General features: G+C 33.9%; 1 protein-coding gene across 2 annotated transcripts in view; it reads left to right on the plus strand.

The window, feature by feature from the left end:
* ca10a (carbonic anhydrase Xa) overlaps positions 1–24,494 on the plus strand; it is a 260,678-nt gene that overhangs the window by 17,028 nt on the left and 219,156 nt on the right. For both annotated transcript variants that reach the window (NM_001037121.2, XM_068224646.2), the window contains one exon: positions 7,048–7,122. In NM_001037121.2, the coding sequence (NP_001032198.2) occupies positions 7,048–7,122 (75 nt within the window). The remainder of the gene's footprint in view (positions 1–7,047; positions 7,123–24,494) is intronic.

Below are 24,494 nucleotides of genomic sequence, written 5' to 3' on the forward strand. Positions count from 1 at the left end.
CTATTCCCTTTATCAGTTAGTCTAACAGGTTTTACTGGCACTTTTTCTTTATTTTTATTTTTTTTAATTCACATATCTTGCATGTCTTTCCCCCAGAGTAAACCCACCCAAACATGGGGAGAAGATGCAAACTCTACACAAAAAAACATGCTGGCCTAGCATGATCTTTTTATAAGGGGGCAGTTCTAGCCACTGTGCTGCCCACAAAACAGGTGGAAACTAAAGTATGTAAAATGTTATGAATCTTGAACAAGAAACGACAACATTTTTAATGTCAACAGAAATGTAAGACAGTTCAAGTGGGGTTCTTAACAATAATAAAATTAGATGCACTGAATCAGGTAGATTGACTGTAATTGCATTGATGCTGGTAAGACATAATTGATGCTTGTCTATAAAGGAGCATAATGTAATTGCCTCTTAAGGTGAATTGTAAAATGTATTTTATTATTTAAGATTTTTGCCCGGTAGTCTGTTACACTATATTCATTTCATTAAACTTAGATGGTCCCATGGGAGAACATTGTTTCACTCAAAGCTTTAAGTCTGGCAGTGAAAAATAATACACTTACAGATCATTTAAAGCATTCAAAGATAATAACAGAAAAATCGGCGTTTCAACTAAATAAATAATAACATCGTCTTAGTAAATTTCTGTCCCCCACATGTTGCACATTGTCCCACAAATCAAATCTGCTGTACTGCGATTATTAAACAGGTGGTCACTCTTGTTGGACGAGAAGCTTAAAATTAATCACAGTATGTTATAGGGCTGCACAATATAATGTTTCAGCATCGATATTGCAATGTCCGCATTCACAATAGACACATTGCAAAGATATGCAATGTCCAGGCTGATATATATATATATATATATATATATATATATATATATATATATATATATATATATATATATATATATATATATATATGTATATGTATATATATATATATATGTGTATATATATGTGTATGTATATATATATATATATATATATATATATATATATATATATATATATATATATATATATATATATATATATATATATATATATATATATATGTATATATGTGTATATATATATATATATATATATGTATATATGTGTATATATATATATATATATATATATATATATATATATATATATATATATATATATATATATATATATATATAGTTGACCAGGAGCCACAGAATTGTGTTTAATCAATGTATTTAAGTGACATTTATATGATTTATGCAAAAAAAGAAAAAAAAAATCTTTCTTACAGTGTTTGTTTTGTTTGTTGTCCAAATATCTACATTTCAATGTGAAAACAAAATTATTTCACTTACCCCACTGGAAGATCATTTCTATTAAAACCAGCAAAAAAAAAAAAAAAAGAAAAATTCACAAAAACAGATTATTACAATATCTTCCAAGGATGGGAAAATGATTATTTTACACATTTTATTTTTAATTTAATTAAAATGTTATCCAGTATTACAATAAATCCTATTGGCAATCGGCCTCTCTACTTTCCAAGATGTTGTCATTAGCCTTCAAAAAACAAATATCTGTCCACCACTAATTTGGATACTAGCAAGGTGAGATTCTTGATGTATACACTTTAGATTAGTTTACCTAGTAAGAAAATTGTCATCATTTATTCATCATTTTGTGAACAACTGTATGGCTTTTCTTGCGTGGAACACAAAAGTGAACATTTTGACATGTATGTGATGCTTATTTTCTGCCAAAGCTGTTTAGTTTGAATGTTCTTCAAAATATAATATTTTTTCCTATTCCTATGCAAAAGGACATGCATAGAGCTCATTAAGTGTATATTTGAAATTGAAACATCCCTAAACCATTTGAGGGATGGGATGGATAGTGCTAATCACTTCTTTAATACCAGTTTACTGTGCAGTTTTCAGATATGACACTGTGGATGAGATTTATTCAGTTTTAATAATCCTAGCAAGTCTTATATAAATATTACAGACCTAAACTGATATTTTTGATGATAACTTTTGTGATTAACTCACTCTTAAATTTGGTCATGAAAAGTTACATAAACGGCGTAGTTTAATGTAAAAATGGTATGTATCGTATAAGAGCAATATGACGATTGCTTACACTTACAGTATGGTTGTCTGTTTTTATATCCTTAAATAACCATGATTTAGCCAAGAAACTGTAAAGAGCTGGAAATTAAATAAAAAGAGAATAGACGTCAGCTTCTGTACATAGCAGAAAAACCACACTCAGAAATGGTGTCTTCTATTCAGTTTTATTAGGGACATGAATGCATGTGCTCCCACAGGTCCAGTTCTTTTTGCAGCTTTGTAAATGTTATTGTTCTGTGGTTTCTAATATAGGCATTAAAGAGTCCCTGATGCCACATAGATGCTAATAATAACAAACATCAGTTATATTTGTACAAGAGCAGAACACCAAATAGATGCTGAAAGACCATTAGGGAAAATAATGTTCCTCTTCATCCTGTTTCTCTCGACTAAGAATGGCTATTTCAAGTAATTCTGCTGAGTACTCAAACACGTAAAAATGAGTAATTGTTTACTCTGTCATAAATGTGAGCGTTAAATTTCTTGTGGAGCTAAAATTAGATTCTTGCAGGATCACAGGGAGGCATGACTCCAAAAACCAACTTTGCAGAAAGTTTAAATATTGCTCCACCTAGACACACCAGAGAGCACTTCAAGATGTAGGTAAGATTCAGCTGGGAAATGTACTAGAAAATGATAGAAAATTGTGCTTGAAAGTTATTTGATGTCAAGTCAACTTGGTGCAGAATGTATACTTCACTTAATGATACGCTAATTCAGAGTAGTGACAAATGTTGACAAATTTGCCTCTGTGCCTTTTATGTTTTGCTATGGTGAAGTGGCTCTTTGAAAATCCTTTGCCAAGCAGGGGGTCTCCCATTGGGAACAGGGATCAGAAAATTAGTGTTAATTACTTTTTGATCTATTGACACTAACTCTGCAGACATTCAATAGGTTTGTTACCTCTGTGCTGCAACCGCCCTCATCTATTCATTTGATTACCCGACTCTGAATAATGCATGAGCAAGTCAGCCTCTGGAAAGCGGCACCATTTGTGAAATGCTGAAAAGGCAATGCCAGCAGCGTTCAATCATTTGAATGATATTATTAAACCAGTCACTTGAATCCCATTATTAAAGCGTAAAATGTAAACCCCGTTGGTTATGGTCCCTTATTATCTGGCGATTTATTTGTTGTCTTCCAATGAACGCAAGGCCATTGTCTACTTGGTAATTGATTGTTATTTCTTTGATTGATTGCAACGAGATGCAAATATTACTGCAAACATCCTAACAGTGGACCTCCAGCAAGCCGCCTATGACTTGAAGACTTTTGGATTAGACGTGGCAAAATTAACCGCTTTAGATGTCTGCTCCATACGACCTCTGACTTGAGTTTTCGCTTCATAGATTTGACGCATTTCTTTTTGCTAAAGCCTGTAAATATATTATTGGGACACCGCCAAGCTGTGTGGGAAATGGAATAGAACTTAGCTGCTTTTCTCAAACTGCTGTCATAATGAAATATGTGATGTCTCATTTTCATGCAGCCCTGCACATTCAACTGGGACACGCATAAGATCTGAGTGCAACGAATTACGTTCAATCACAATGGTTCTTTGGGCTCTGTACGCCTGTGCACACATACACGCTTGCATAAAAGCCACCCAAACTCTCATTTTAATCACAATAGGCATAAAAAGAACTTCTTTGGATGTTCCGTGGAAAGCTTGTGTCGCATCAAGTTTGGAGTGCCTGAGTCTTGCGCTTTCAGAAATGATCAATTGGCGTTATGTTTTCCTTTCCAGTCTCCATCCCGCTAATGATGGCAGCTTTGAGCTGCAGGGACGGGAGCTTTGTTTTCCCCACTGAGAGCGAGAGAGATGGTTTGATGCAGTGTCTGATGCTTGTCCTGAAGCTTCCACTAAAGTTTCTCTGTATTATTACACCAGTGTCCCTCAGGAGAGCATGTCTGATGAATTATTGCCTCTTGCTCCATACTAACTTCTACTTGAAGATAGACTCTGACAGGAGACCTGACATGGAGAGAGGAAGATCGATTTGTTGGCGTTCATCAGTTGATGATCAGATGTAAAGATTTGTGCTTTTTAAAGTTTTGTGGACTATGACTTTCAAGCAGTTACTCCATAAAGCATTATACACACACACACACACACACACACACACACACACACACACACACACACACACACACACACACACACACCTGTTGTTTAATTTGATACATGAAAACCCTACACCTTTTATTTAGGGAACAACAACATCTGAATACCCTCTCTTCAGGTATGTGTCTGACAGAAAGTGTTGTGAACCCCCTTCGGAGGTTTGCCACCTGTGTCCTTTCTATAGTGTTCTACAGATGCTGGAACCAACACCTGATTCACACTGTGTTACATCAATAATACTAAAAGCCTTCTCTGAATTCCTGAGCTGATAAAAGTGGCACCAGTGTGACCTCTTACAAAATTGTCCTTTCTGGAAAATAGGTTACATTTAGTTGTAATCAAAACAAACACTTAGTAGTGTGGATTTAGTCCCTGGGCCTCCCTAGCTTCTTTTAAATAATTTAATTGGTGTAAATTTGAAAATACATCAAATTTTATATGTCACAAATTTAATACGTCACATTATAACTATTAATTTCAAGTGTTCAATGAACAGATTGCCCATCTGTGTGTTGCCAGTGAAAGTGTGTACTTGTGTTGTAAATAATGCAAAAATCTGCATTCATATATCTGGAGGACGAAGCACATTGTACTTATTTTGTTGATGCATGTATATAATAGTTAAGTCAACTTTATATAAAGTGAAACTCTTCTTTGTTTAATCAGAAAAAATATATATAATTGGCATCTGCTATTAAGTTTTTTTCTTTCTTTTTTTTTACCCACAAAGTTACTCTGAAAATACCTGTCAGGATGTTAACTATCCTGGACGAGCCCCAAAAATGTTACAACCCCAACACTTAACCAAGGATCTGGTTCAAACTACCACTCAAAGCGAATTGTACTCAAAGTAACAACGACAAACAAATATTGCTGTACAAATACTGTGATTTACTACAGGTGGTGATTAGTGAAGCAGTGAGTGAGCTATTTACAATCAGCAACCAAAACAAAACATAAATTAGAAAGACTGGCTATGGGTAGTGCTAAAGCAAAGAAACAATCAAAACCAAAACAGTCTTACTAATATAAAATCTCCTCTAATCTAGTCTAATAAACAAAAATTTGAAAAATAAAACCTTGTTGTCTTCTTGATGAACAGCCAAAAAGACAAGAAAACCAGAATCTGCCGTGTCCTGTTTTTGTTTTATGAGGCCGTCCAAAAGTGTGGGCGGGTTTACTTTCTCCAGAGAGCTCGCGTGCACTCACTGCGTGTATATATTTGAAATAATAAACTTTCTTGAGTTGATCATAACATGCACGTGATTATTAAAGTGCTTCTGACATTCTTTCAGAAATGAACAAATACAAGAGTGAAGCGGGAAAAAACAAAGGAGAAGCTGGAAAAAACAAATGAGTAAATGATTTTTTTTCAGCAACCTAAAACATGAACAAATTGCTATGTTTTACTATTATCATCACCTTTTGGACTTTTCTGAACTCGAAATGACGGAATTACCTTCTAACAAGAGGTTACGTGTGCTGGTGAAGATTAAAGATACAAAGGAGATGTGTGCACTGATTGGGCTTTATGTTGTATGTTTTTGAAGCCAAATAAGGACTAAATGTATGCTTTGTGTATTTTTTTTTTTTTTTTTTTGTAATTGGTAACATATTGGAGGCTGTAAGGGTTTGTATGTGTTTGTTTATATAGGTGCATTTATAATGTTAATTGTAATTTAGAATTGCAGACATTACAGTAGGTTATTTTTATAATTAATCTGCAGTTGAAATCAAATCATGTTCATAGAAAAGTTGGTAATGAACATTTGTACAAGTATTTGTGTGCATAAAGCATCTGTTGAATGTGAACAACCCTAACAGCTTTACTTTGTCATTTCCTCGAGCGAGAATGACATCAACTTAAAGTTTGTTGTATGCCATGCCCACCAAATGGGTATCATTGGCAGTGGAAACGCAAGCCTGATAAAGGTGACCCATACAGTACTGGACCACTCTGTGGAAATGGACCATAAGTAACACATACCTGCATGCAGTCAAATCTACCAATTGTGTCACTGTACATCCAATACCTACACTGTATCAGCTGTTTTTCAAGACGCATTAGAGAATTAGACTGTGAAAACTATCAAAATCGCTGTGTTAATCGGGAGTGTTAATACAGTCTGAAAAGTCTGTTAACTTCATTCATTGGGAACTTTAATGAAGCTGTTTTATCGTTGTATCCCAGTTGCATTTTTGAGGTTTCAACAGCACTATGCACGGTTATAGTACTACTCTGAGAAATCATTAGCTTCAGCGTTGTTTGTTTTTTCCAGTCTCTAAGAGGCGAAAGCATTTTCACCTCTCCTACCACCTCCTCTTTTTTTTTTTGCGAAATGAACCACTCTCCTGCATTAGTTCTTGTCCTTGATGGAAGGATTAACCCTCCTCCAGTTCCATTAAACTGCAGCCTTGCCACCTATGTCCTCATAGACATGTTTTCCTGTGGCAGTAGGGACAAGAATGTTTAGGTGTAAAAAAATGCAATATCCTAAAAAATTGCCTTGTAATTTCAGACTTTGACCTTCTCTAGTTGTGGGATCTTTACTTGGTCACTTCAATTATAAACTGCAGCCCTGGTTCAGTCAGTTATCTTGAGTTCACCCAGAATGCATCTCCATTCTAATGCTTAAAGAACAAATGTGGGTTTTTATTCCAGTTCGTGTTTGTTTTGAGCCTCTGTTGTGAAGCTGTTTGCCAGAAATCATTTTGAATGAACACGCAGAAAACAATGAATAATCAATTTTCTTCTATAAGTAATGCTAAAAATCACTCCAATTTTCCTCTTTTTTCCTCACAGCTCAGCCAAATCCACCCAAAATCCATGAGGGATGGTGGGCTTACAAAGAAGTTGTTCAGGGGAGCTTTGTTCCAGGTAATCATTTTACAACAGCTTTCTTTTGGAGTTCACAAATGATGTTTTCAACTCTTAACATCACACATATGGATTATACATTAGTTCTAGATAATTACAGTGCTACAATTGTTGTTGTAATTTAGTAAAATCGCTAATTAAGTGCTACCACTAACAACATTGGTTTAATCTTCAAGTTCATTATCTCCATCATGCATTATCTTTAACTATACCTGCCTGCATTCAGTAGAATCATTTTGACTTCTTTGATGGTGTTGGATGTTGTTAAATATTATTGATTATTGCTTCCCCTTTATTTCCCTGCCACTAAAGCTGCATGCATACAACCTTACTTTAAAAATCTGCTTTTGATCGTGCTCGTTGCTACTTGTATGCAGCTTGGTGCATGATTAGGCTCCTGAAAGAAAGGGCAAGAGTATAAAAAGAATATTAAAGTGTTTGAAATGCCAGACATGTGGAAATGCGTGTAGGATTTTGACTTCCTCTGCTTTTGTTCGCTTGGCCTTGGTTTCTGTTTTTCATACTGTGTTTACATGCTGAAGAATCTGTTAAAATTTCTAATTAATTTCTGATGTGTTAGCACAAGTTAGTCTGTCTAGATGTTTCTTGTTTTGTTGTTCATCATTGAGAAGTGGTAATCCCTTTTTACGTCTAGATCTGTCAGTTTATCTCTAACTGTCATTCTGTCACTGATTGGGTGCATTTTGAAGTTCTTTTAACCTTCTATTATTAGTGGATGTGGTTTTTTAAATGCTAAGAGACCACTTAAAAAAATCATAGTTTCTTTTGGATTAATGATTTATAGTTATGCATAAAAAAAACAAAAAAACATTTTTGATTCATTCTATAAATTGGTGACTTAATTTTCAAGTAAAAAAATAAAAATTTTGTAATTTAAAGCAATTTTTTTTGCGGTGCCAGCTGTTCATATGTGCATTCATTATACATTTATACAGCAGAATGCCAATGGTTTTACCATCAGAAGAAGGTAAGAAATCACAATTCGGTGCAATAACCCTGATTTGCTGTCACAGCAAATAATAATAACAATAATAATATATATATATAAAAAGTTTCAACAGCATATATATATATATATATATATATATATATATATATATATATATATATATATATATATATATATATATATTATTCTTAACAAACTGTAATTTTTCTAAAAACAAAAGTTAAAGACATCAAAGCATATCACAGACAAGTTATTTGATACAAGTATTGTTGCTGGGTGTCCGGTGCCCTGCAGGGTTTAGCTTCAACTTGCCTCAACACACCTGCCTGGGTGTTTTAAGTATACCTAGTAAGACCTTGATTAGCTTGTTCAGGTGTGTTGGATTAGGGTTGGAGCTAAAATCGGCAGGACACCCAACTTCCAGGAACAAGTTTGGTGATCCCTGCTATAGACTGATTTTACGCAGCTGCCATTTTTGAAGCGATTTCGAGGCTGCAGTAGGTAGAAACCCATAACATTGTCTAGAGCAGGGGTCACCAACCCTGTTTCTGGAGAGCTATCTTCCTGCAGATTTCAGTTGCAACACTGACCAAAAACACCTGATTGTAATTATCAAGTGCTGCTTTAGGTACTATTAATTCGTTCAGGTGTGTTTGATCAGGGTTGGGACTGAATTCTGCAGGAAGGTAGCTCTCCAGGAACAGGGTTGGTGACCTCTGGTCTAGAGTCACACAAGAATGTAGTGTATCTGGCTGTATATATTTTTCAGTAAAAAGATAGTAATACAAATTTATCATTCCACCACCTTCAGTGACTTGAAGGTCTGTTCTGAATGGACAGTGGAAATAAAAAGGGATATCAGACCTCATTTTCAACTAATGTTTTCTTTCCCAAACACATGTTTTAAATGCTATATATTAAACTCAAGTAAATGAACTAGTCACGATACTAAATTTCGTTACTGAAATAAAAAAAAAGTACATTTCAGCGCTGTTGACCACATTTTTAAACACAGCTGATTTGCCTTAGTATTCACCAGTGCTCAACCTAAATGACTGTGATTAGCCGTGAAGGTCATGAGTTCACTGCACTTTGCCGATGTTTACAAAGTGTTAACACAACTGATCTTCATGGCTTTAAAACGTTCCAGTGTCCCTGTATTTGTGTTTGCACTCGGTGAAGAACGGTAAACTGATGACCTTCACGGCCAATCACAGTCATTTCTGTTGAGCACTGGTGAATACTATAGCAAAGCAGCTGTGTTTAAGAATGCGCTTAGCGGCACTTAAATTTAAGCGGGAATTGGACATCAGTACAGGGACAACATCATTATAGACAATACAAGGTTGAACTGCAGAGGACTGCATAGTTTTATTGCTCACCGGGCTACATGGGCAAAAGCAGGGAAGCGTCCCCATGTTGTTTACCTGGTGCCATGTACTAAAACCTAGGAGGACACTTAAGTGTATTACTCTTAAAGAGATTGTGATTTTGTTTTATGCCTAATATGTTTTTAAATTGTTTAAATTAAACTTTTTACGCTTATATTTGCATTTTGAAATTGAGGCAACAGCTGGAGGTTTGTAGTGCAGCATGTTGTCGCAATGTTTACAATATTGATCTTATACTTCTGTGTTTCTTCCCACCGCAGCTTTAGTTTTTTTTTTTTAAATGGCAGCCACATGAAATAAGAAACGGATGGTTTGAGTGGTCTCATTTATTTCCATAGCTGTAGTTCATTGTATTACTTCTGTATTTAGAAATAAGCTTTTATTTTATCAAAAGCAGAGAAAAACAAATTACATTTCTACAGACTGTTACCCCAGTTTCAGTGTGTTCTTTTAGAAATCACATTCTGACATGCTGATATGCTAATTTGTTCATATTTAGGATTATTATTTCTGAAAACAGATGTGCTGCTAAATATATTTGTGGAACCTTATTTTTCTTAAAAAAAAGTAAGAATAGAAAGCTTAAGAACTATTTATTTAAATCAAATATCATTCTGTAACATTATAAAAGCTGCTAACACCAGTTTTGGTCAATTGAATGTGCTAGTATAGTATACTATACTACACACCATTAGTGAATGAGAGCCATTATCTGCCGATGATTTGTATTTATGACCAATTGCTCTTTTGGTCTCTGTAAAGCTCTTTATGGAATCGTGGCGTGACGAGGGGCTCTCAGGGTCAGCAAAGGGTCATCAACCTACATATTATGAGCAACCCAGACTTCCAAGCTCTCCGTTTATGATACCTTATTTATGTTGGAGGTTTTATGTGCTCTTTGATCCTTTTTAGAGGATTACACATTTCACCGTTATGAGGGAGGGCAAAAAAAGGAAGGATTTTCGAAGAGATAAAGCTGGAGAACGGCTTTAAACCTTTGTCTCTGAGTCAGTCACATCCGGTGGAATATCACGCTGGGTTTAGATGTACACCATCTTGAGCTGCTGAGAGGGGTGTCGGATTGCCAATCTGGTTCCTGTTTATTCACCAGAGGTGTGGGAAGGACTTCATGTTGAGGAAGGGGCAGCTGTATTTTGATGATGATTTAATGCTCTGTGCCCAGAAAACTAAAGCGCCTGTTATCTGTGAGCCCCACAGTTAGTGTTTGTGAAAAGCTATACTGTATGTTGCATCAGTGAGGGGCTCTGGAATGGATGAAGGCCCTTGGTTGCTGCTGGGTGATCAGCTTGAACATGCTGAACTCTCCGCTGTGTTCAGAGCATGACTTTAAAGGGATAGTTGAACAAAAAATAAAGATTTGCTGGTATTTTTGTGTGTTCTGTGCTCCATTAATGTTGGCTAAGCATTGATGGTAGTAATGTTGCAAAGTTCATTCTCTTGCACTGACATCTTATGACTTTTAATGTATCATCAGAAAGCATTGTTGGGGAAAAATTACTTTTGAAAGTAATGCATTACAATATTGAGTTACTCCCCCCAAAAGTAACTAGTTGCATTATTTAGTTACTTTTTATGGTAAGTAATGTGTTACGCTAATGCGTTACTTTAGAGATACTTTTGCATTGCTATTTCTGACCTGGCTGAGGCTTGATCTCTTTCAGAATTTTTTTTCTTCCTTTTTAATATAGGAGTTCTGTAAAAAATTCACTGTATAACTTACACCTTAAAACACACACACACACAAAAATAGTATTTTAGGATAATGTTATCTGAGAACTTCCTAACCCCAGAGCTACACATGCAATAAATACATATTACTGAATGTTTGAAGCTGTGTGTTTGCTACTTTTGTGCAGTTTGTCTTAGGTCAGGCATGTCCAAACTTGGTCCTGGAGGGCCGGTTTTCTGCTGAGTTTAGCTCCAACTTGCTTCAAAACACCTGCAGGAAGTTTTTAGTTTGTCTGCTCAGAGCTTGATTAGCTGGTTCAGGTGTGTTCGATTAGGGTTAGAGCTAAACTCTCCAGGACACCGGCCCTTCAGGACCGAGTTTGAACACCACTGCCTTAGGTAAATACATTGTCCACTGAGACAATCTCCTTTTCCTTTTTTTCAATACCTTTAAAATAATCAACACATTCTCTGATTTACTCTGTGATTCATTGTGACTAATTTTGAATCAGCAATTTATTTTTTAGAGGCTAAAGCTAATAAATGAAACAAATAAGTAACTTGCGTAACCATTTCAAAAAAGTAACTCAAATATTTTTTTTTTTTTAAAGTAATGTTACTTTACACGTTACTAAGAAAAGTAATATTATTATGTAACTTGTACTTGTGAATCCTTACCCCTACACTGTTAGGAAGTATCATTTTGTGTTTCCTACATATGTTGTATACTCTACACTGTAAAAAATATTGATAAATTAAGATTTTTTCGTATTTTGTGATTCATGTTTTTATTTAATTTATTTATTATTTATGCTTTTGAATTGCATTATGAGGCATGCATTATGCATTATGCAACTTTTAACCTTAAATTCCAAAAAGTGATGTATGAACATTTTTGACAGTTTAAAGTGCTATATTGTCTGGGTTGGTATCATGCCTTGTAATAAGCTACCAGTACATTTTCTGTTTGCAGATTTATCTATATAAATTATTACAATATACAATATATTATTTGAAACTACTAAAATGTCAATAAAAGTAATTTTGTAAACTGTAGAGTTAAATTTTCAACATAAGTCAACAGAGATAAACACGAAATAAATGGAAAACACAAACTATAAAAACTGTTAATTAACATGTTTTTACAGTGTAGGTGTAATTGAGTTTTTCTGGATTTACTGGTATTAGTAAAAGTATTTTAAGTATTTTCAAGTGTTTTATGCGATAATGCTTTAATACATTTTTTAATATATAAAGAACATTATAAAATAAAACATATTGTCGTTTAAGATGTGTGTTTTAATTTTTTTTAACTGAGTCAGAAAACCAATGCTGTTTCCCAATTTGCATACTATCCATTCTAAATAGTATTCAAAAATACAACTGGTACCAAGTGTGTTCCAAATTATAGTATGTTGAAATAAGTATCAATCAATCAATCAATCAATCAATCAATCAATCAATCAATCAATCAATCAATCAATCAATCAATCAATCAATCAATCAATCAATCAATCAATCAATCAATCACTTAATCTATCAATCAATCAATAACTTCTGATCAGTGTGTGCTCTAACGGTTAATATTGCCAGCATTACATTGAAAATCAGAGTTATTCCACCAAATATTGAATTCATCATTCTTATTGTAGTATTGAAACTGTATAATGACTAAAAATGAATAGAAACGTGTCTGAAAACATGGCACCCTTTTTTTTTTTAACACACCCTTTTTTAATTCAGAATATATGTCTTTTTTTTTAAAGAAACAAACAACAAGACTAAAAATGCTACATTTAATTTACTATAATATGTAAATTTGGATAAGCTGATATTTTTTCCCTTTTATTTTTCGCTTTTCTTGCTATATTTATTTGGGTTCATGTAATGAGTCACCAAGGACATGGTGTCAGCTTAAAACTTAGTTCTACTGAAGAAGAAAACCATCTTGGATGGCCAGCAGGTATACGTAAATTAACAGCAATTTTTCATTTTTGTGTAAAGTGTCACTTTATATATTGCACACAGCAGCTTGATTTTGTGTTCAAAAGCATGAGTTATGATGACACCATGTCACAGATCTGTCAGAGCTGAACTGGCTGGCATAATGTTATAGATGGTACCACTATATCTGTGGCACTGAGCAGAAATTGGAGCAGAAAACCATTTGTTATTGGTCTATTTATCAGTTACTGGATTTAAAGAATGCATGCGCTTTTCTAACTTTTTTTTCTTTTGAGATTTCTTTGCTACAATGTTTTGAAATCAGTAATTTAATAGCACTGTTAAATGATAACTTTGACCGAAAGATAAATGTACTGTACCTGTGCGCTAAACAACTGAAGTCAGTGCCATTAAATCCTGCTGACCTAGAGTTTGAATGGAAATAAATATTTATTAGTGTATTTTCATATTTTCCTTAATTAAGGATGTTGGAAGGCTTACATTTTAGTTTACGACATTTGAAATGAATGATTAAATATTTTTTTCCTTCTTTTTTATTCGTTTAACTTTTTGTTCGGATCACCTTGGACAAAATTATGCAATCACAGTACATTGTAATGTTATATTAGTTATGTGCTAATTTTAGACTTTTAAAAGTTTTCTTAACACCAGTAGGTCATAATGACCTGCTCTGGATTATAAATCAAAACATCACATTTAGTAAATTACATAGAAAATCAGATTGAAAGCAGCTGCCTTGAACCATAACATTTGCTCATTTCACAATGCATAAGTGTGTCAAAGATTTTTATGAGTCTTCATGATTATAAATCAGAAAAAGTCATATATATTTTTGACAGCTCAAACAGCTAAATGGGTCAATTTGACCTGGAACATAAGAGTTTCACACAACATCTGTCATACAAGTATTCTGACTTCTTGTAGGTATAGTAAAAAGGGAACAAAGTGAAAATAGCTTCACTGGTGTGGTGGCTCTTAACATACATTTATATTTACACAGTATGACATGTTACAGTAATGCTTTTTTTGAGTGATTAAAAAAAACATATATGGCTTTGGGATAACATTAAGGGCTCTATTTTAATGATCTACGCAAGTCTAAATAGTGCAAAAGCATTAAGGGCATGTTCGAATCTACTTTTGCTATTTTAAGGGTAGATAAATACACTTTGCACCCTGGTTTAACAGGGTTGTGCTTATTCTCTTAATCAGTTATGGGTGTGTTTTGAACATAACATGCATTAAACCAATCAGAGTCTTATCTCTCATTCCCTTTAAGAGTTGTGTCGCTTCATGGTGCTTTTGCTATTTACATGGCAGACTTTGTGAGTGTAAAAACTACATTTCTTCACTAGCTAGAAAACAGTTAAACAGACTATCTACAATGCAAGGATAAAGAACGAGCCTCCTCCATTTGGCCTTTTTCTTTACTTTCACACTTTTCACCTTTCCTTATCCATGAGAGTAAAGGAGTAAACTCACTCCACTGAAGACAATCATTAACCTATGCATCTAGTTTCATTTGTGAAGCGCAAAGATTAGTTTCAAAAGCATTGCTTAATTCAGGTCTAATTTCCAGCAAATGAATAAATGAATAGTAATAATATGAACAATAATGATAAAATGTGATCAAAAAACTGAGTTGTATCCAAATACATGCCCTATTCTTATGCCCCATATGGTGATGCATATGTCTCCAAAAACAGACAGATGGGACAAATATAAACTTGTTTTTATTAAAACAAATATAAATATGCAGATAATAAATATTACTGCTAATAATAATACCACTATACAAATGCAAATTGTCATGAATAAACCGAAAAGAACGCCCAGACATGAAGAAGGCATGGAGGTAGTGGTTTTTATATTTATGTGGTAAATAATTATTTTTGGAACATTTTAATCCTTTATTTATTTCTTTTTTAATTTTTTCTACACATCTTGCGCCTTTTTGCACCAGGTGTATGATGGGGCCCTGAGTGTTATGAGGCTGTGAACTTGGTTACTGTTTGTTAAATTACATATGCTGTATATGTCGACCTATTTGTAGAGTCAAAGCATTCATTTAGACCAGGGGTCACCAATCCTGGTCCTGGTGGACCGGTGTCCCTGCAGGGTTTAGCTTTATCCTGCCTCAACACACCTGCCTGGATGTTTCAAGCATACCTAGTAAGACCTTGATTAGCTTGTTCAGGTGTGTTTGATTAGGGTTGGAGCTAAAATCTGTAGGACACCGGCCCTCCAGGAACAAGTTTGGTGACCACTGATTTAGACTGTGGTTAAGCGACAAAAAATCTATAATAAGTACTAATAGGCAGGTAGATCTGGCATGTCAAGCTCTAAACAGCAGTTTACGGATTGACAGCCACAGTTCGAAAATGTAATTAAGGACAAGGAAAATTGTCCAACAGAGCCTTGAAAAGTGTCTGAAATGGAGCGTGTGTGGCGAATATGTTTTGCTGCACTAAAATCTAATTTAATTTCTGTTCATGTGCTTTAAAATTAGACAGATGACATGTAAAATTGTTTACTCAATGCACATTACCATAAATGATTTTGTGCATCACTCAGTGCTTTTTGTGCATCACATATCATGCACATGGCTTGTGTCAAATCTGCAATTGTCACAACTTTCAAGGCAGCCAAAACAAATTCTCTGCATTGCCAGAAAAAAAAAAGGGGGACGCAGATGGAGGAAGTCGTGCTAAGCATCTTTCTCTCTTTCTGAATTACTGAAGAATCTCTGCGCATTTTCATATAAATCTGTCTGAGTCAGTCCTGATCAACACAGATTTTATAGCTGATACAGTGTTTCGCTCATGAATGTTGACACCACCAGTAAACAACTGCGATACAATGGTCTGATAATAAGGGAAGGTTTGATAGGAAAGCTAGAATTATTAAAAACCTCAATTCAAGGTGAAAAGCTTGTAGACTGTTTTAGAACAAAGACATTTGCCATTCATGACTAGTCATAGCAGACCGTATCGATGAGCGTTATCATATGATGTGTCAATTAGGAAGTCCACAGACACGTATTCCCTTCAGAACATACATCATTGGCTGCTAAATGGCCCAGTCTCCGTTCACTTTAGGCAGGATTTGCCATCAGGATATGACGATTGGGTACCTATTATTGCCTCTGTTGTACTAGCTTAGACATTCTTATAGATTATAGAGGTTATTGTATCTACTTTTTCAAGGTCAAAGATAATTTGAAAATATACAATGGGTTGAGAATCAGCAAGGATCTAGACATTCGAGTTGTGTGCTAGAATAAAAAAAAAATAAGGTCAGTAGGAGCTTTAAAAATGTTGGTGATCAAGGCTGCATTCATTTCATCAAAATCCAGTAAACATTATTATTGCATTTAGTGCTTCCCGCAGGTTTGAAATATACTTGCGGTGGTAGCCGGATTGAAACTATATGCGACAAACAAAACATAATTTCATTTTTAATAATAATTGTATTTATTATGACACTGTTTCTTTTCAATGAATTAAAAAAAGACTGAAATTAAAAAGAAACGTTTTATGCTATTTAGGAGCCATGTGCACACACTGACAGCCAAAATCTGCTTCTCTGTCTTGTGTTCAAAGCAAATTTGAATGCCAAAGCATTTTAGACATGTATATAAAACAGCCTATGTAATATATTAACATCATCAAATGAATAAAATAATTAGCAAATAAGAAATAAATGACAGAGAAGATAATAAAAACAGACATTATGTCTAGAAATTATCATAATTGCAAGATTAAAAAGAGTAGATTTTTTTTAAATAAGGCAAATGCATTGATTAACCATTACTAATAGTGTACATGTATTTTGCAGCCAGTTTAGATGACATTTCATCCTCTCCAAGTATATTGTAAAGTTTTTAGATTCGTTTAGAGTTTTTAAGAGTCGTTTAGATTAATGAATCTGTTATTTATTTTTTCTCTCGGTATTGTGGCTCTGGTTGCACTGTCAGCTGTGAAACCAGGCAGAAAGTAGTTTTTAATAAAAGAGTAATGCAAAAACGCATACAAGCTTTAGAAAGCGAAAGCAAAAGTTGAATTCCGGGCATTTTAGGAAATTTAGAAACCTAAGCTGGACGAATTTAATTCCCAAAAATGCACCTCTCTGTGGGTCTAAGGGGCACATGAAACCGTCTGCACGATTGTTGACATCTTGCTGGCACAGAATGAAATTGGTACACGAAAGAAGATAATTAATCGATCATGGATGTTTGGTTAAAATGATGTTAAATAGTAAAAAAAAAAAAAAAAAAAAAAAGTGTCACTAAATATAATTGGGCAGCCGTTAATATACCTGGGTGGCCCGCCCAAGTAAAGTTCATGTGTGGGAAGCACTGGCAATTAAAAGCTGAAATAAATATGCAATGTCTCATTATTGTGTAAATCTATCTTTAAGGTGTAGAAGTCAATACAGAGAATTTTTTTTTTAATAGTTATTATAATGTTTCTTTAGCAATAAAAAGTGTGTACAGTCTGTATGTATATGTCTGTTTGCGTGTTTATACAGTATGTATGATCCTTCTGAAATTATTTAGATATGTTGATTTGATGCTAAAGAAACATTTTATTTAAAGAAATAAAAAAATTAAAAACATTTATTTGTGAATTGTTTTCTGAATTAATTATTATTTTTTTTTTTTTTGGTTGCGACCTATTTAATAGATTCTTAGTATAATAAAATAAATAAATAATAATAATAATAATAATAATAATAATAATATATACTGTATATGTAATTATTAACCATAGTTATCATACACTCCGAAAATAAAGGTACAAACCTGTCACTGGTGTGGATCTCATGGAAATGCAAGTAATTTTGAACATTTTACAGGGGATAGTCTGTGATTTTTTTTTTTTTTTTTAATTTTTATTTTTTTTATTTTTTGCCAGTCAAATCCAGAATGTTGGTGTTTTTCTGCCATCACCCATGTAAAAAAATCTTCAGCCGAATTACTTGCTAAGAAATACCATGGTTGTGTAATTTAATTGCGGTGCTGAATCCACATCTCTGAGTTTACAAGAGGGATAAAGTCAGATTGTAAATCATTTGTTGATCTCAGTCAAGCACTGTACAATAACTGTTGCAGTAAAATTAGCTTTGACGTGTATTATTGCTTGACTAATTATTAAGTTTCTATGTACTCTCAAAACTTTAAATTATATACATGCCCAAAGATTGCATTCAGTATACAAATTTAATTTTCCTAAATCAACATGTTTTATTATGGGATTACAGACTCGCCTCTTCTGTAAATTAGTTCATTTGATTGAATGCGTTGTTTTCACAGGAGACACTGCAGATTTTTACATGGGTGTGTGTGAGTTTAATCATTATTAATTTTAAAAATTACAATTAGTTTTTATAGCTGGTTAAAATTGCAAAACTAAGACGAGGATAAAAGTATTTTTAAGTGACCTTCATATAACGTAATTCATTTCAGTCTTTAGAAAACATTTAATATCCTCCAATCTTATCACAATACCATTGAAGATGAGCCAAGATATATGTGATCATTATGTACCAGGAACTTCTTTCAAAGGCTAATGGTGTTGCCTCAGCTATTCTGGACCCATTTTCACTGTGGTCTGTTTGATCACGGCCTTCTAATAATCCCCTTGTATGAATAAATGAGCAGTGTCTCCTCTCCTCCGACTGATGAATGAGTATTCTTGAGCACATTAAGTGCTGCAGTATGTATAGGGGGATTCACCACATTAAAGCAGCTTATGTAATGTATGATACTTTCGGATTCTGCTAAAAGGCTTACACTTTAAAAAAAAATTTCTCAGTGGCCATAAAACCAAAAGAGAAAATCTTTATTATTCAAAAAAGGATACAAGCATCTTTCTTGCCAGGAAATACCGTGCAGTTGTATGAAATGACGATTCTGCTCAATTTACTGTGCTAGAGAAGGAGCCTTTGGACAAAATGTTTTGTTACAAAAGGCCTGCTTCTATTTTGGTCTATTGGAAACATTCGCATAGTAAATGAGTTGTGACTTGCACCTGTAAATGGAGTACAGTACTCAACATTTGAAATGGATCAAAAAGGTTTTTCAAAGATTCAAATGGGTGTTGTTCAATAGTTTGACAATATTCATAAACCTATTTTGATCCATTTCCTACTACTTGCACCCTTTTTTATTTGCTTGATACACTTCATCCTCGACAAGTGTAAATCTGCAAATCTAACACAAAAATAATAATTGGTTAGTCTTCTTTTAATGGAATCTTCATATAACAAAGAAAAAGCAAAAAGCTCTCAGGACCTTCTTTAAATAGCTGGAGAAACATCCAGTTCATAAAGAATCTTTATCTGTATTTTAAGGCTTAATTTGTATTATTCTTTGTTTAATGTGTTGCATTCAATCACAGGTGGTAGCCATCTTAAACACTCAACTGGTTATTTTCAAGTCCTTTGTCAGAAAGTTTATGATGACTAATTATAATTTGCATATTCACAGTAGATTATTACAGTGTTTAAGAAGGGAAAAAAGGAAAAGGGAAAAAAGGAAAAAAAATTATCATAAAAATGTGGTAATAAACTGTTTGAATGGAAAGGTCATTGTTCCCCATATATCATAGCACTAACATTTCCTACATCACAAAGAAATCACATTAAATTATCATATGAGTTATTTCTGCAGCCAAGAAAAGGTGTTTAATGCAGAAAAAAAAACCTTATTGGTTCTCATGCATCAAGCAAGCACGCTTGAATTTCAGTGAACTAATTAAAGTAGGGATGCAACGATTAACCGTTTCACTATTAACCACACTTTAATAGAGTATATGCATTACCGACTTTTTTTATTTTCACTAACCTGAGTCAAAAACTTCGGTGATCTCAATGCCGTTACAATATTGGCGTGTTTAAGGTCTGTTGTATTTAAAAATCAACAATCTTCACTGTCTGATTGATATACGATATAAAGAGGGTCTCAGAATCTACAAGAAGCACTGCATTAGACTTCATTTTTCTATGACATGTCTTTAAAATATATAAATTCATTTAGCATAGTATTTTAAATGCCGTTTTTGTGCTCTGCTGCTGATTCTGACAGGCGCGTGCATGTAAAAACGCCTTTTCATCTACTTTACTGATTTTACAATATTTAAAATTACTGATGATACAATATTTACTGATTGTATTTTAATTGCATGGAACAAAACTACAGGAACTAAAAGTTATGACAACTCTGCCCTAGTTTAAAGTTCCGAGCTTGTACAGCGAGGCTAATACACATGCACATTGCATTAACTATGGCTGAGACTATTAACTAAGGGTTCGTTCACATAGGTATGCACGTAATAGGAGTGCAGGTCTGAGGAATAATCTCATGTACTTGCGCTTTCCACAGTTTTCAGGCACACCTAGTTAATGGAATGTACACATTTCTACTCCAAAGACAAAATAAATTAAAATACAAATGAAAATACCAAACAATTTTGTGATATAGTTGACAAAGTCCCTTTCAAAAAGTAGTCTTAACATTTTTTTGCTGATAAGTGTTGATGTGAATAAGAAGCCTAAATGAAGTCTGTTCATAAAAGGTGTTCATATCTTTGGGGAGAACTCGATCCTTGTGGATTTAGTTTTTAATTTCTTTAAGAACATTTTAAGATGCTAAAGTTTTGGATGAAATTTGTGTCCCATATTGAGTAGATATCTTATGGGTCTGCAGCAACATGAAAAAGTAAATAATGAGTAAAATAATGAATTTATCTAGTGGTAAACTAAACCATTGATACATTCACATCTCAAATAATTTAAGACAGCCATTCATCCAGCCAGCCATCAAGCAGGCCACATTATAGTTATTAAAGCAAAACACAAGCAGCACTCTTCTTACCTTTTGTTTGTTAGTGAACCATAGAGGAAATGCATTATACGGCCGTCTTAATCTCTGGGTGCAAGAGGCCCGACAACAAAAATCCCCACCACAGCTGAATGGTAATTCATCTCATTGACAGTCATCCCTGCTTTTTCCTGAAGGCACGCAGGAATGCTAAGTTTAGGTGGCAAAACATATCCAGAGCAGCTAATTTTCTCCACGGTGGTGAAATACATCACACGGCAGCTCCTCTCAGAATGGGTGACAGCTGTAGGTATTAAGAGACTGGCTGATGGATGGGGTGTAAGGAGGAAGACTCTCATAACCTGTTCTTTATTTACTGCCGCTTGACTGACAGAGATGAGTACGAGCCCGATATGGTCTGGAGCAGAGGATAAGGACGGTTCGGGACATCTGCTCCAGACTAAAGCTCTAGTCGCTTCGTGCCGTCACTCAAGCCTGAATGGTGTGTTATCATCCATCAGTCAAAACACCACCAGGAAGCCAAAGGGTCCTGGTGTGATGACTGAAATGGCAAAAGTATACACATTCTTTACTTATGTTTAAAACTACTCTGGTAAAAGTTGAAATACTGCCCACACATTTGTAGTCAAGTAAAAGTAAAAAAGTATGGCCTGAAATAAGTACTTTAAGTAAAAATGTATTTATTACTCTACCTGTTAGTTTCACGGTGGGAACTACACTGCACATCATGTATACTTCTATACAAAATAACTTATGTAAACATATTGTTGCCAATTTTCAGCTGTAAAATAGCCGAGCAACAATATTGACCAACAACCCTACTCAAAAAGTTGCCCTGTGTCATCACCTGGTCATAAACTTAACTTTACAGCCTTTAGGAACTGCTATACTTGTTCATATACTTAAACACATAATTCTGTACACTGTAAAAAATTTCCAGGTTTTCACAACAAGTTACTGTAATTTTTCACAGTAAATTACATTAGTATCCCTTCACAGTATTTAACTGAAAAATTCACAGTAATATGTTGTATTCATAATTTTATTGTGAAATTACGGCAGGTAGCATGATTACAGCAAATTACTGTGAAAAGGGCTATATCTTTTGCACGTTAGTTATAGAAATTCAAACCTTTTTTAAACTCAACGTAGAAATTAATACAATTGAACTTTTAACAGATAATAACAGAATGTTATAGCCCCCAAAACGATTTGGTTACCAACATCTTTTTGATTGTACTGCACCTTTATTTAATTTTATACAGTTAACATAGAATAGGAAATAATATTTAATAAACATAACTGTGTGCTTAGCCAAAACATAATAAACTGGATTAAAAAGTAATTAATTAATGAATCCAAAGACTGTTAAACAGCCAACAATTATTTCAATGTCAGGGTAAATGTCTGCTTTAGACGGTTTCATGAGTATTGGGCACCTGTCATCGCCTGGAGGTCACTAATCTCAGAATTAAATATATATATATATATATATATATATATATATATATATATATATATATATATATATATATATATATATATATATATATATAAATTATTATTTTTTTATCTATATAAATAAACCACAGATTAGAGTTTTAAACAACTACATTATAGCATGAAAAACAGTTAAAACTTCATTTTCGGACGCATATAGAGCCATCGAAGACGGGGCAATTGTCCCAATGTCTAGCCCGAAGACAGGCGCCTCTCGGCGGATACATGAGTAATGAGCGCCGTTACCGCCTGGAGGTCATAGATCTCCGCTACCGGCAAAACACACTTAAAATTACACACAATCTTTACTAACAATCCACAGATTTGAGTTTTGAAGAACTACATTCTGGCATGAAAAAGTGTTAAAACTTTATTTCATTACATATTACAAGCAATATTTATAATATTATGTGCCTTCTCATCCACCATTACAGCTTGATGCAGCTTGGTGCGAAATGAATCCTGGGAGGAAAAAATAATAATTCTCAATACACTCCAAACGAACTTTATTCTTATTGTTAAAGTCAGAGATATGTAATATTTTGAATGGCGAAGAAAATAATTAACTTTATATTTCAATCAATATATTACTCTTGCACTGCTTCGGTTCAGGACTCGTGTGACATTGAATCAGATTCAGATATTTTATCAGACGTGTTCATAAGCTCATAGTCATCAACATGCAATTCGTGTACAAGCAGTACACGAACCAAGCAATATGATGAAATATTAATGAATTATATGTTTGCGTCTTACAATAATATACAAAACGGAATCGTTTTCAGGCGAATTCGGCTCTTTACTGTTCACTTAAAGGAGCCGAATTCGACTCTTTACTGTTCACTTAAAGGAGCCGATTCATTGAACAGAACTGACTCGACTCGACCGCAAACAAGCGCCATCACCACAGACAACGCCGTCGTCTCTTCACCCAACGGATTCATCCTCGGTAAGTGTTAAAATATGACTTTTGTCCGTTAAATGATTGTTGTATGTGTATTTCTGTATAGTGCATGTCATTTAACAGGAATTTACCGAGTACTTTAGTTGTACTCGCACGGACAGGGTTTAAGCGCGCCTTTTTTTAAAGCAAGAAATTAACGACGCCAGATGGTGATTGTAGTGTTTTCTGAGGTATTAGCATAACGTTAACGTTAGTTCATGAAAAAAAGAAAGGGGATTTTTTTTAATTAACTTCTTGTTAACTGCATTTTCTGTTTCAGTACAAGACTGAAGTAAAGGTGAAATGACTATAACGTTAAGGTAAGCTCTGACCTTCACTTAAGTTAACGTTACGGTTAGTGACCATCATGTATGTTAATTTTGTTCACTGTAACGTTAACGTTAAGTTAGTTAAATAAACTAAACTCATTATGAAACAAGTCTTAACTGTTTTATTAAATGAGGCTTATACAATTCAGTTGTATTCTTTTAAACTAACACTAACACAGTACATATTGTATATTTCTCACTGGTGTTAATGCAGTGCTAACATTTACTAATGAGAACTAATTATATATTGTCACTAACTGTAGATTTTATTTTTTGGTGTTCAGGTGTACCTGATAATAGCTAAAGTGTGAGGTGAGTGTAAATTCTGAGCACACAAATATAACCTAAATTCATTATCACAATCTAAACCTCTCTCTCTCTCTCTCTCTCTCTCTCTCTCTCTCTCTATATATATATATATATATATATATATATATATATATATATATATATGTATGTATATATATATATATGTATGTGTGTGAGTGTGTTATGTTGAGTCTTATTCTACTCTTATTATATTCATATTTTTTTGCAGCCACAGCCATTGATGTTGAAACACTGATGCTACCAATCAACCCTCGCTTGATTATTAAAGGTAATGTTGATGCCTTCCTCATTTTTATTAGATTTTAAATGTCAGGTTTTTCACAGATTTGTTGTGAGCAGTTTCTTGTACAAACTCTTTTTCTTCTTCCAGAAGTTCCACCAGTACCTCCAGTAGTAGTAAATATTAGACAAA

Source organism: Danio rerio, chromosome 12 (assembly GCF_049306965.1).
Source record: "Danio rerio strain Tuebingen ecotype United States chromosome 12, GRCz12tu, whole genome shotgun sequence".
NCBI classification, from domain to species: Eukaryota; Metazoa; Chordata; class Actinopteri; order Cypriniformes; family Danionidae; genus Danio; species Danio rerio.